The sequence below is a fragment of the Stenella coeruleoalba genome (assembly GCF_951394435.1).
Source record: "Stenella coeruleoalba genome assembly, chromosome: 17".
Classification (NCBI taxonomy): Eukaryota; Metazoa; Chordata; class Mammalia; order Artiodactyla; family Delphinidae; genus Stenella; species Stenella coeruleoalba.
In genome coordinates this window covers 48,434,447-48,448,548 of record NC_137163.1, presented here as the reverse complement: position 1 = coordinate 48,448,548, position 14,102 = coordinate 48,434,447, and the positions used below count along the sequence as shown (strand labels likewise).

General features: G+C 38.4%; 2 protein-coding genes across 3 annotated transcripts in view; one reads left to right on the top strand and one right to left on the bottom strand.

The window, feature by feature from the left end:
- LOC307176376 (uncharacterized protein) overlaps positions 1–8,988 on the bottom strand; it is a gene marked incomplete at its 5' end in the record, with an annotated part of 24,247 nt that extends 15,259 nt beyond the window's left edge. The window contains 5 exons of the mRNA XM_079902411.1: positions 105–220; positions 4,240–4,405; positions 6,721–6,908; positions 7,964–8,010; positions 8,223–8,988. Coding sequence (XP_079758537.1) covers positions 8,000–8,010; positions 8,223–8,988 — 777 coding nt within the window. The 3' untranslated portion in view covers positions 105–220; positions 4,240–4,405; positions 6,721–6,908; positions 7,964–7,999. The remainder of the gene's footprint in view (positions 1–104; positions 221–4,239; positions 4,406–6,720; positions 6,909–7,963; positions 8,011–8,222) is intronic.
- LOC307176170 (receptor-interacting serine/threonine-protein kinase 2-like) overlaps positions 8,976–14,102 on the top strand; it is an 18,265-nt gene continuing 13,138 nt past the window's right edge. Inside the window, exons 1-2 of one of the 2 annotated variants that reach the window (XM_079902004.1) lie at positions 8,976–9,159; positions 13,861–14,014. In XM_079902004.1, coding sequence (XP_079758130.1) covers positions 8,987–9,159; positions 13,861–14,014 — 327 coding nt within the window. In that variant the 5' untranslated portion in view covers positions 8,976–8,986. Of the gene's footprint in view, positions 9,160–10,930; positions 11,014–13,860; positions 14,015–14,102 lie in introns of those variants that run through there. The other variant, XR_013824634.1, reaches the window with a different exon arrangement.

Here is a 14,102-nt window from a genome sequence, read left to right as displayed (position 1 = left end):
CCCAGTTCTATCACCTTTTACTTGTAATACTTGAAGCTAGTCAATCTACTCTTAGACTTAGTTTTCCCATCTTTAAAATGGGAATTGTTGGGGAGAACACTTACCACCATCCCCTCATTCCAGGTATTTTCTTCCAGGAGGAGTTCTTTCACTGGAATAACGTACCCAGGCTCTCGCTGTACCATCCATTCCCCTTCCCTCATCAGGCCAGTACTCCTTCCTAGGGGAAGAGAAGTATCTTACCTGACTTGTAGGTTTGGTAACATAGTACCTCATCTTTTTTTCTTTGGAATCTTCCTGCCTTTATAATAGCATTTATTAGCCCCATCATATCTCAATAGGGGTAATAGTTACAACACAAGCTTGTCTTAATGATATTGTATTTGGTAGAATGTAAAACATTTTTATGCGTGAGAAGTTAGTATTTCAATTTTAATACTTCTTTCATCTATTTCATAATAAGTTTTTAAAGAAGATTGATATATTCATTCAATCAGATGACTAAGTTTTCACTAAATCTACTAAAAGGAATAAACTTAATACCTAATTATGCTTGAAATAAAATATCTTCCATCCAACATATTCAGTTGTACATGGTTTCTTTAATAATATTTTAATTTTCTAAATAGGTGAAAGAAAATACTACTGCTACTTAGACTACAGTCTAAGAGTTTAGAGATACAGTTTTAGATTTAGAGAGTTATCAGAATATTGGCTGCAAAGATTTTTAAAAATCTGGTACTTTTGTCATAATTTTACCTTTGTGTTGGTGTATTAAGTGAGTTACTCTATGGAAATTGCTTAGAAGAGTCCCTGACACGTAGCAAGCATTATATAAGTGTTAGGTTGTTGTTTGTTTTTTTTTAATTAATTAATTTATTTATTTATTGGCTGTATTGTGTCTTCGTTGCTGTGCGTGGTCTTTCTCTAGTTGCGGTGAGAGGCAGCTACTCTTTGTTGCAGTGTGCGGGCTTCTCATTGCGGTGGCTTCTCTTTGCTGTGGAGCACAGGTACTAGGCACGTGGGCTGCAGTAGTTGTGGCACGTGGGCTCAGTAGTTGTGACTTGCAGGCTCTAGAGAGCTGGCTCAGTAGTTGTAGTGCACGAGCTTAGTTGCTCCACAGCATATGGGATCTTCCCGCACCAGGGCTTGAACCCGTACCCCCTGCATTCGCAGGCGGATTCTTAACCTATAAGTCTTAGTTATTATTGCTGTTGTCGATATTGTTGTTGTTGTTGCTGTTTTAGAAATTCAGTACCTCATGTCCATATCCCCATAATCCACAAAGGACTTGAAGGGTGATATTATGGTCAACCAGAATCTCTTCCTCAGGAGTTCTGGGCTATGAAAAAGAAACTACACCATAGCTAAGTCCCTAGAGAAGTTAGAGGAGCCAGTTCTTTAACTGAAATGCAGACAGTGAGGGCTCCAGGCTGGGTAATAACTGCTCTATGAATCTGCCAATGTCTTCTATCCAAAGATCACCAGGAACACATCTGCAGTTCTATAAATCTGGGTTTACTGACTCATTGCAAGCAGGAGTTATGTGTACCATGAGGAATCAGGACATCTCAGTAAGAGGATGTTAGAAATAATTTATTATAGGATTTGGACTTCTTGTAGGTGATTCTGAGGAGCATTCAAGGAAACGGGTATCTTCCCTGCATTGGATGCTGTCTGGAAGCAGGAGTGATCCTCTGATCAGGTATCTCAATAATTTATATCTAGACAGTGAGAATAATGAAATTGAGATAAAGCTATAATTGGTAAAGAAGAAGCAGGCACTTATTATTAGCCAGGAAAGGGCAATGTTTGCTCATTTTTGTGGTTTGAACAATGTTTTTACCTCTGTCTGTTCAAACATGATAATGAAGTGGTCTTATTTTTTCTTGCTCCACTACAGTGACAAAATAGTCCTATCTGAGGTTGGTGTTCTATGAAAGTGTTTATATTGAACAGGAGAATGCCACAGATTCACTGGGAGTGCCAGGCCAGCTCCCAGCTAATAAGGGCTGCTTTTCTCTTTCTTAAACTAGGTAAGAATGTTGCTTGAAGGGCAGAGATGGCCAGGATAATAACTATTATTATTATTATTTACATAGATTGACAGGTTTATAACTTATAAAGTTCTTTTATATTCATTGTATAACTTGAGTCTCTCAGAACAATCCTGGGAGACAGGTAGGCTATAGGGCCTCCACATCGCACAACTCTCGGGGGCCCATTCATAATGTATTCCACGTGAATGGCACCTCCCCAGTGTGAACAGTGTCCTTGGCAGGAGTTGTGCAACAAGGTTTCCCTGGCAGGGCAGACATTTCTATTCCTTTTTACAATTATAAAAATTAAGTCAAAGAAGCTTCCTGAGTGTTCCTTAGTTCCCAATAAACCTTAGAGTTCTCTCTGGCAACCTGTTCAGCTGCTGACATTGGATCCCTGCTTCAGTCATGTTTCTGATTCCAAATTGCACCAGCTGGCGCTGTTATGACCTAGACCAGTGGTCCCCAACCTTTTTGGCACCAGGGACCGGTTTTGTGAAACACAATTTTTCCCCGGACTGGGTGGGGGGGATGGCGAGCAATGGGGAGCAGCAGATGAAGCTCCGCTCGCTTGCCAGCCGCTCACCTCCTGCTGCGCGGCCCAGGTCCTAACAGGGCTGTGCACCTGTACCAGTCTGCGGCCCGGGGGTTGGGGACTCCTGAACTAGACTATTGGCTACTACAATAAGAAAAGCTCTGCCTTCTTCCACAACTTTGTCTATGCTTGCCCAAAAAAGGATACTAAAAATGGTACTGAACTTATAATCTCTTTCATATAGCCACTGCCTAAAGCAGAAAAAAAAAGTGTGTCTTTGTCTGTGTGTGTGTGTGTGTGTGTGTGTATGTGTATTGCCTAAAAACTATATCTTAGTATATTTTGCCTACAAGCTAGGAGTGACAGATGGAGAAAATGATTTTGAGTTCTGAAGACATTTGAAAAAGCAATATCCTGTTTAATTCAGGAGCTAAAATTTTTAAATGCAGACTGAGCTACTGGTAACACATCTTTCCACACTCTTGGAAACCTGCCAAGTAAAATGTCAAAAGAAAATGGAATTTCCCACGAAATGTCCATTAATAATAAATTTTTGTCCATCACTGTCTTTTTGTAGCTGGGAAATTCCCTCTTGCTACTAAATTCCTCTCCTGAGACATCATATAAAGTGAAACTGAAAATGTAATACCCTAGTGATACAGCGAGCACTTCCCGGAAAGAATATGAGCTTTAATTCAAATAGATTTGTGCAGGAATCATGTCTCTGTAGTTCAAAAACTCTATGACTTTGGGCAGTTTGCCTTACCTCTCTTCATTAAATTACCATGCAGTCTTCTTTCCCCTAATTTCTGAGTGTGCCCTGGACTTCTCTATCAGAACATTTATCACACTCTACTGTAATTGTATGCTTAGGTTCTCTCTCCCTTAGAACATTAAAAGCATTTTAAGGACAGAGACCATGTGTCTTTTGTTATCCCTGTATTTCCAGCACCTAGCATTATGGCACATAATATTTGTTAAATTTATTTATTGTCTTAAGGAAGGTGAACTGGAGATCTGAAGAATCAGGAAGCCTTACTTCTCATTTACATACCTTTTTATAATTCTTGTGGTTCTTTGTTATGGCAGTCCCTGGAAACTAATACACCCAGGTACAGCTTTTTAAAACTTTTTATTTGGAGATAATAATAGACTCACAGGAAGTTGTAAAAATAATACAGAGAGGTCCCACATATCCTTCACCCATTTTCCCCCAATGGTTACCAGATGCTTTCAGACCAAAGAATAGAAAAAACTAGAATATGAGATGTTTTAAATTCTTGCATTTGTACTTTTTTAAGTGGTTTATTTTTCAACTTTTCTGTCTTGTTTCTAATTTAAAAGACTATGAGATATATGCCCTCTTTTTTTGGATTTCCTTCCCATTTAGGTCACCACAGAGCATTGAGTAGAGTTCCTTGAGCTATATACAGTAGGTTCTCATTAGTTATCTATTTTATACATAGTAGTAATAGTGTATATATGTCAATCCCAATCTCCCAATTCATCCCACCCCCCCCCCACTTCCTCCCTTGGTGTCAATACATTTGTCCTCTACATCTGTGTCTCTATTTCTGCTTTGCAAATAAGATCATCTATACCATTTTTCTAGATTCCACATATAAACGTTAATATATGATATCTGTTTTTCTCTTTCTGACTTACTTCACTCTTTATGACAGTCTCTGGCTCCATCCAGGTCTCTACAAATGACCCAATTTCATTCCTTTTTATGGCTGAATAATATTCCATTGTATATATATACCACATCTGTTTTATCCATTCCTCTGTCCATGGACATTATATGTATACATATAGCTGATTCACTTTGCTGTACAGTAGAAATTAACACAACATTGTAAAGCAACTATACTCCAATAAAAATTAATTTTTTAAAAAATTAGAAAAATAAATAAATAAAAAGAACTTACAGGAATAAAAGGCATTGAAGTTAAAAAAAACAAGCAAAACAAAAAAACAGACTATGAGAGATTTCAAGCATGCCATTTCAAGCTACCATGTCCCTAAAACAGCACATGCAGATATAAATAACCTTTATTCTCAGTAAATGGAAAATATGACTTAATATGATTCTACAGAATTTTGAATAGATGAATTCAACATATAGGTGTGAGGCTTGTTTTTTAGCCTGATTTGCATAATTATTCTCATGTTTTTTGTTTCTCATTTAGTTGATGTAGTTTAGCATCAGTAATCTTTAGGTTTCCTGTCATTAGCCATTCATTATGGGCATTAATTAAACAATGTACATATCACTAAGAATACATATTTTTTAAGCTGTATAATGGTGAAACTATCATGAAAGCTAAAGTTTGAGGTTGTGATAAAAAAATTGAAGCCAGATATTTAGAAGGTCTGCAATAAAAAGAATCTTAGCATTTAAATGAGTTTAGAAGCACTGAAATACAGGAATCAGCAGATCAATATTATACTATCTATCTCGAAAAGAAATGAAAGAAGGTGTGTGGAAAAACAGCACTCTCATTTGTCTGCAGAAAAAGAAAACTGGAACAACCTCAGTGAAGGTCAATTCAACAATACAAACCAAAATTACAAATGAACATAACTCTTTTGTCCAGCAGTTCAGCTTCTAGGGCATATATATGGATACACTTACACATGTATGAAATGACATATGTAATGATTACTTATTGCAGCATAATTTGTAACAGTAAATATGTGGAAACCAGCTAAGTGTCCACCAATGAGGGGTAAATTATGGCATATCCATCATTTAAAAAAAAAAAAGTTGAGAAAGCTTTTTATGCATTTGTATGGAAAGATATCTGAAATAGATTACTAAGTGAAAGACAAGCAAGTTGAACAGGTATATACTGTAATACTAATTAAATAAAAGTAAGAGACATAATATACACCCACATGTATTATTTATTTTGTATTTAAACCTATTAACCTTTTATTGAAGTATAACATATATATATATACAGAAAAGTGCACATTGTGTAACCTCAAAGAATTTTCATAACTGAACATACCCATGCAACTGGCACCAAGAGTCTAGGTCCTAGATAAAGAAACAGAACATTTCTATCACCCCAGAGGCCTCATCCTGTCCCTTCTAGTCACTATGACCACTCTACAAGAGTAGACATTATCCGGATTTCTAAAAGCATAGGCTAGTTTTGCTTGTTTTTGTACTTAATAGGAATTGACTCATAAAATGTATACTCTTCTGTGTCTAGCTTTTTCATCCAGTATTGTATTTGTGCAATTCATCAATATTGCACACTGCTCAATATCATTGCTGTTTAGTATCCCACTGTGTAAAAAAATGGGCCACAAATCATTTACCCATTCCAGTATTTATGGATATTTGGGTAATTTCCAGTTTGAAGCTATTATAAATAGCACTACTATGAACTTTCTAGTATATGCATATGCATGTCCATATACCTAGGCAAGGAATTGCTGAGGATCTGCATATCTGCAATTTTAATAGTACTGCCATACAGTTTGCAAAATTGATTGTACCAATTGACACTCCCACCAGCAATGTGCAAGAGCTCCAATTGTTACAAAACCTCACCCACACTTGCTATATTCTGTCTTTTTAATTTTAATTATTCTTGTATTTGTGTAGTGATACTGCACTGTGGTTTTAACTGGCAGTTCTCTAATGACTGATGAGGTCGAGCACCTTTTCACATTCATTTACTATTTGCTATTTAGATATACCCTTGTGTGAAGTATCTAGGTGTTTTGCCTAATTTTCTATTAAATTATCTGTCTGTTACACTTTTAAATTTTGAACCATGTGAATACTAATTTTCAAAAATTTTAAAGTAATGTAATTAAAAATATATATAAATTTTATAGTGCTCTATGCTGCATGTTCTCTCCTTCGAGATTTATAATATACTAGTATTTCAGAAGCTCTAAAAAGTCTTAAAATTTTCACCACACAACAGTCGGAGAAACGCTGTTTCCATTCTTGTCTAATTTTTAGTTTTCATGGAATTAATAATTGCTTCCTTTTTTTACTTGCTTATATTTTTAAGTTCTCTCGAATTTTATCACGTATTTCATCAGATCTATCAAACATCTATCAATATAACTACCCAAATACTCAAAATTAGTAATCTAAATAAATTCAATTACACTAACCAGTCTTTCTTCTTGGAGTCTGCCATCTTCCTTCTCCGGTGAAAATGACTGCTCTCTAATTCTGCCACATATCTTTCACCCTGGAATTTCCCTTCACATTCTCCTGGTCCTTTTTTCTGGGTCCCACGTCTTTCTCTTTCTTGTCTTGCTCTCATGTTTCGTTGGAGCACATCCTCTAGTAACTTTCCCTTAAAAAAAAAAAAAAAGGCGGATGGATGGATGGAAAATAAATGTTTTCATCCTTGTATATGTGAAAATGTTTTTATTCTACTCTTACTCTTGATGGATAGTTTGACTATAGGATTCTAGGTTGGAAGTTATTGTCTTACAAAACTTGAAATTTCACTGTAGTGTTTTAGCATAAAAGTGTTATTGTTGAGAAACCCAATGCCATTCTAATTCTCATCCGTTTATTCCTGCTTCTTCCCTCTGAAAACTTTTATTCTTAGTTTTCTGATCTTTTTAATGGTGTGCTTTAACATAGGTCCTTTTTCAGTCACTGTGGGTAGCTGGTGGGTCCTTTAAATATGAAGGATTTTATTTATTCATTATTCTCTTTATTCTTAGTGTTCTCTTTATTCTTAGTGTTCTGATCTTTTTAATGGCGTGCTTTAACATAGGTCCTTTTTCAGTCACTGTGGGTAGCTGGTGGGTCCTTTAAATATGAACATCTTTGTCTTTTGGTCCTGGAAGAAATTCTTGAATTATTATTTTGATCATTTCCTCTCTTCTTAATTTTTGTTCTCTTTCTCTAGAATTCTGTTTGTAAACTGACTGGATGAATGAATGAATGAATGGGAAAAGTTTTCTGAGCACTCTGTAGCAAAAAGCTTATTAAGGAATGAACCACAGATTATCAGACCATATGTTTAAAGCTAAGTATTTTATTTTAAATTATCAAATTTTAAAACACACTCTTTCATTACAGCTTCCATTTATTGTAAAATGTAACACTGCTACTCTCATTTCAGGCAATACAAAAATACAGGAAGCACTGATTTTCTGTAGGCAGAAATCCCTGATTGAAGTCAGGCATTCCCTATTACTTTCGCTTTAGAATTCATTAAATGCCTAGCATGGACTTGGTATTGTGTATAATATTGGCACCACACTTTGCAAAATAGCCATTTCAGGTGTAGAAAAGTGTTTGTTTAAGGTAAAAAGATCTTTGCAGTCTTTTTTGGTTGGCATTAAACACCGCATTCTTCCCAGATCTATAAGAAAGAAATGTTTGCAGTCTTACCTGGAATCAAGGGAGGGACTCTCTCAAGGTTACTTTTCAATCTCTGTCTGTAATTATGGACGTCAGGAGAGAAAAAAAAAAGTCAGAAAAATAGGTCCCTAGTAGAGAAGCACTCAACAGGAACTAAACATCTGAACGTTTAGACAGGATTAAACTCTGACAGGGCTTATCAGCCACCCCCACACGACTGAAGTAGTTGGAAGTGAGGTTAGACTGGAGTCCAGATAAGCAAGCGAATCTACACCCCTACCTGACTCACCGGGCTGAGAAGCGCGGAGCCCTAGTAAGTCACCATCGCACGTCCTCAAAGGGCTTTCCGCGCAGGAAATGGCAGCTGCCACACCCACCCCGCTACCTCTGTCTGGTGTTTGGCGACTCCCGGAAGACGCGCCGATGGGACCAGGGGAGATTCCTCCTGGGTGGGAGGGTCCGCTGACTGGGTGTGAAGCTGCGGAGAGGAAATTTCCCCACAAGAAAACCTTTCCAACCTTGTGGGTTGCGGGGAGAGAAGACAAATTGAGCGCCCCTGGCTCACTTCCCCACTCCCAAGCCCCCGCCCGAGCCCCGCCGGTGTGGCACACGTCGTCTGGTCGCCACAAGGCGGAGATCTCGGGCCTGAGGCCGAGGCCGGAGCCTTGCTGGGAGGATCGCGGGCCAGTGGCCCTCATCCCCGCCTCGGCATCCGCCGCTGACGTCGCGTGAGAAGCCTGGGGAGGGAGGAGCTCCGAAAGGCGGGCTCGGGTGGCTGGCAGCGCCTGGGAGGGCCAGGTCGGAGAGAGGAAGCTCCTCCCCTGTGCGCCCCGCCGCCGCAGAGTTGACCAGTCTCTAGAAGAGAAGAGTCCGCTCCGGCTCCGGATAAGCAGCGGCTTGGCGTGCGCTGCGCGGAGAATGGACGGCCTCGTGACCTCATGTCCGGCAGGCTGTAGTGCCTGCCGAGCCGGCTCGCGCAGGGGGTGGAGCCGCGGGAGCGGCGGGCACTTCCGGAATCGATCGGCTGCTTGAGTGCCCGCGCCACCCGCTACCATGAACGAGGAGACCATCTGCAGCGTCCTGCTCACCATCCCGTACCACAAGCTCGCCGACTTGCGCTACCTGAGCCGCGGCGCGTCCGGCACCGTGTCTTCTGCCCGCCACGCAGACTGGCGCGTTCGGGTGGCCGTGAAACACCTGCACATTCACAGCCCGCTGCTCGACAGGTAGGGCGCCCTGGCGGCTCCACCGCGGAGCCCCGAAATCTGCGTTCCCCACCCCACTGGCTCTAACCCCCGGCAAGCGGGCTCTGAAGCCCAAGCGACGGTGACCACTTGGGATCGGCCGCACACCTCGTCACCTCTAGGCAGCCGTTCAACGCTTGGGCTAACATGTTGGGGAGAGCAGGCTTCTCTGGAGATGCAGCAATCACGCTTCTTTTCACTGCCCTCTCCTTTTTTTCTTACTCCTGGGCCTCCTTTCTCCAGACACCAAAAATCAGCAATCACAGCCCAACTCTAAACGTCCTCTTTATTGAAGTTGGGTTCTGTTTGCTTTGTTTTTCCCTTTTTTTTTTTTCTTTTTTGAAGTCGAATTCTAGGGCTGCACTGCCCAATAGGTAGCTCTTAGCCATAGGTGGCTATTAACTTTTTTTAAAAGTGGCTATTAGAAAATTTCAAATTGTATATGTGGTTCACATTATATTTTTATTGAACAGCACTGCTGTAGAGTCTGGGACATTTTGGTTTGGGCTTTTTGTTGTTTTTGGTTTACACATGTAGGCATGAAAGTTTAGATATCAGACTCAATTTAGTTTCTCCTCTTACCGTCACAGGGAAGGAAGCCTGTCTCTAGAGGAAACTTGTATTATTTTTGCTAACAATAAACTGAAATCAGAAAGCTGTTAAATGACCAAAACTTTTGAATGTCTCTCCCATCCTGGACCAAGTTTAGTGCAATGTCCAGATTTCAAGGGAAGGCTAGATTAGTTCCTGTTTCCAGAAAAACCTTTCAACCATATATATTAATCAGTGAGTCTAGTCACTAGTCTTGTGTATTTTCCTTCCAATAGGAATTTAACTAGGCCCTGCATTCAATTCTTAGTGAGTTAACATCCATGACTGCAACATTCTCCTCTCCTCCCCCTATATCTAAAGTGAAAATACATCATGCTAGATGCCTGATTAGCCAGAGGCTGTCAGTATCCAACAGCAGATAAATTCCTCAGCTTCAGCCCTGCTAATGGTATTGACTTTCATCTGCCTGTGGCTTTTACTTGCTCTCTTGCTATCAGGCTTGGATGGGCTAGATCTCACAGTAAGTTTGAGACACCTCTAGAAATTGTTCCCGCTTCTTGTGTACCATAATCCTGATTTAGTGATATACAGGGTATATTTACCCTGGGTCTTGAATTCTGTGGAGCAATTACTGGGAAATTATGTGTATGTAGTCAACTTTGAAGGGTGGTGGTTGATTAGAGAGGGTAGATGTATTTTAGAATCAACTATTAAAATATGTGGAAATCTAGCACTGATGGACTCCTTAGGTATTTTAAAGGAGATTGATCCTCCCATTTTGGATGCTGCTTCTCAAGATTTTAATTTATCTAAGTTTTGTGCCATTTGGGGCCAAGAAATGAAGGGAGTTCCCTCTCGTGCTCATTAACAATTTCATCATCTAAAATTCTTCACTAAATCGGGTAGGAAATTAATTCTGCCGTCAAAGACGCCATAAGGACCAGTGCAACACTCTGGCATTACTGCATCACATTTTTTCTTCCACTTGTTTCCTAGAATGTTAACATTAGCTGTATTTATGTAGTCTGAGCATAGGACTGGGCTCTGCAGTTGACTCACAGGATGTCTTATGTCCTCACTTAATGAAGTGGGAATAACAGATACATGTACTTCTTGGGCTCTGGTGTGGATAATGTTTGCATTGTTCTTTGAGATCACAAAAGAAAACTAAGTTTATGTGCTGTAACATGTTCTTATTTTAGTGATTGGTGAATTATTCTCTGTAACCTGACTTCTGCCCATGAGAGGACCTTCCCCAGCAATCTCCCAACGCCTCATGAATAGGTGAGTCTGATAGGTTGTTCAAATACCTTGTGTAAACAGTGTAACTGTTTTGTAACTGAAATTTGTTATGGGTAATTTTGGTAATATGTCTGTAAAAGCTGTTTTACATTTTTATTTTTTTAATATAAAAACCTAGTTTTAAAGTGTTCTGGCTTTTTCTGTTTTCCCACTCATTCTTCCTGAAATCTGACTTCAAGAATTTTCCTTCTCTGATTAAGCAGTGAGTGGAAAAAACAAAGGCTTTAGCGGCCCACAATTGCAATTCAAATCTGACTCCAAATCTGCCACTTATTGTTGGCATGACCAATAGAAATTATTAATTTATGTGAGCCTTCGTGCTCTCATATATAAAGTAGGGATAATGAAACCAACTGTAGTAAAGTGGCCAACAAATAATAGGATCACAAGAGAAGGAAGAATGCATCATACTCTTCATGGGAGGGGGAATTAGTACATTAAGTATCAATAAGATATCCCCTAGCATGCCCTCTCTATAATTCTTTCTCAGAGTATCCAGGAACCTTCCCAGCAAAGGTGCTACTCAATAACTGTCTTGTTGACCTACATTTCATGAGGCAAATACAGACCTGTTTCAGCTTAGGAAATATAAATTTAATTAAAGCAGGTCTCACAAACTGGTAAAATGGGTTGCCTCACAGTTGGGATATTAAGTGGCTGAAGAGCAGGGAGAAGAAGAAAAACTCTTTATGCATTCTTGAAATTCTTGAATTTTGAAACATGTAAGTATATTACCTCTTCAAAACATAGATGACTAAGATGTTTTTGCTTTATTTTGCTTATTGTTTGTTTTTAAAGGAGGCTTCATAGTCTGGTCTGGAATGTCTGTTGCTTTTCTTATTTCAGCAGCCATTCATCAAGAGCTTGGGTGGTTTAAGCACCAACTAATCATCATTGTTTACCTAATAAGCTTCTCCTAGAGACAGTTCTCTTTCTATCACTGCTGCTACCAATACCAAATCATCCATGGAAAAAAATTGGTGACAAATGCAGTTCCCTTCATATATATGTACACACACACATACGTACACACACACATACATACACACACATATACACATATATATATGTATATACCTCCCTTAGTCAATCAGGTCAATCAGTCAGCCACCAGAGCCTGGGTATTCTATTCAGCTAGTGTTTTTCTTTCTATTTACACTGCAACCTTTATAGTTTCAGACTCTCATTGCTTCACATCTTAACTAGTATTATAATCTTCTAATACCTGGCTTTCAAACTCTACCTCCTTCTGCTGATCCTACACCTTGCTGCCAAGTTAATCATCCTAAAAGTTTGTTCCACTCCTGTCACTCCTGTGCTCAATAACCTGTAGTCACAACTCAGTGACTACCAAATCAAGTGTAAATGCTCTCACCTGGCTTTAAGGCTCTGAGATGAGGCCCTACCCTACCCTATTCACCTTCATTCCCTTTACACACGCTGTTACACATCCTGATTCATATTAAACAATTTGTCATTTTCCAGATATAGCCTGTACTTTAACTTCCTTGAGTTCATTTGATACACATCTATTAGACAAATTCTGTGTGCCAGGTACTGTTCCAGATCCTGGGGAGACACAGATGAAAAAGAAAGGCAAAATCTCTCCCATCTTGGAGAGGGACCACATATCTTGGATGCCCTTTTTCCAGTGGTTGAAATTCTATCCATCCTTAAGGTACTGTTGACATCTCTCTCTAAAGGCTGTAGCAACTCCCTTAGCCCAGATTTACTAGTTCTCTGAGCTCCCTATATTTATTTATTTATTTGCTTGCTTATTTACTTGTTTTTGATGGCGCTTATCATATTCTGCCTTATATTTTAAGTATTTGGTTTTCTTTTTTTATTTGCTTTTCTTATTTTTTAACTTTATTGAGGAATAATTGACAAATATAATCGTATATATTTAAAGTGCAAAACATGATTATTTGCTATACATATACATCATCATGGAATAATTACCAATATCAATATAATTAACACATCCAAAGACATACAAGTGACCAATAGGTATATGAAAAGGTGCTCAACATCACTAATCATTGGAGAAGTGTAAATCAAGACCACAGTGAGTACTTATTTTTCTTAAAACGATTTCTGGACAGTTTGAGGTCACAGACTATGTGTTTTGTTTTTTGGTTTTTTTAAACTTACTAGTCTCCATAATGCTGAGCACAGTTCTTTATTCATAATAAATGTTCAATATTTATTTGTTTTATGAATGAAAAATCAAATGAACCTGGGATCCAGAGTTAGCCCAGGGATCCATTCTAAGCATTTACCTGTTCTCAGTGTCCTTTTCCTGTGTTCCAGTATATAATTTCTAAGCATTATTGACCCTTATGCAACTATTATCATCTAGTCATTAAAATCTACAACATTTAAGTGTTTTAATATTCAGGATATTTAGAAAATTTTTACATGGTATGCAACCATAAAATTTAATATAATAGTCTAATCAAATGTGATCATTTTAATACAACATAAACTTAATGTAATTAGTTCAAGCACCTATCATTCTAATATAGACTTTATAAACTTAAACATGGTATTCTTTCCCTTTCCTGAGAAGAGTACAATAATAATCTGTATGTAGCACTTTTTTCTGTCAGTGGCTTATACAGGTATTTTGGTCTCTAAACAGACCTATGGAATATATAGGGTAGATATTATCCCAACTTTAAACACGAAGAAACTAAGAGAAGCTGCATAATTTACATGAGGTCAAAAGCTAATGAATGAAAAAATCCAGGATTAATTAATATTTATGGGCTTGATAATTGTGTATTTTTCCTTACTTTGAAATAATTACACATTTTCTTTCTTTAGTGAAAGAAATGATGTCTTAAGAGAAGTTGAAATTTTACACAAAGCTAGATTTAGTTACATTCTTCCAATTTTGGGAATTTGCAATGAGCCTGAATTTTGGGGAATAGTTACTGAATACATGCCAAATGGGTCATTAAATGAACTCCTACATAGGGTAAGTATTATACATTTTCAGTCGTTATAATTCTGTTATTCAACCTATATAGTACTTTCGTTTTACAAATGATCAGATTATTTGGGGA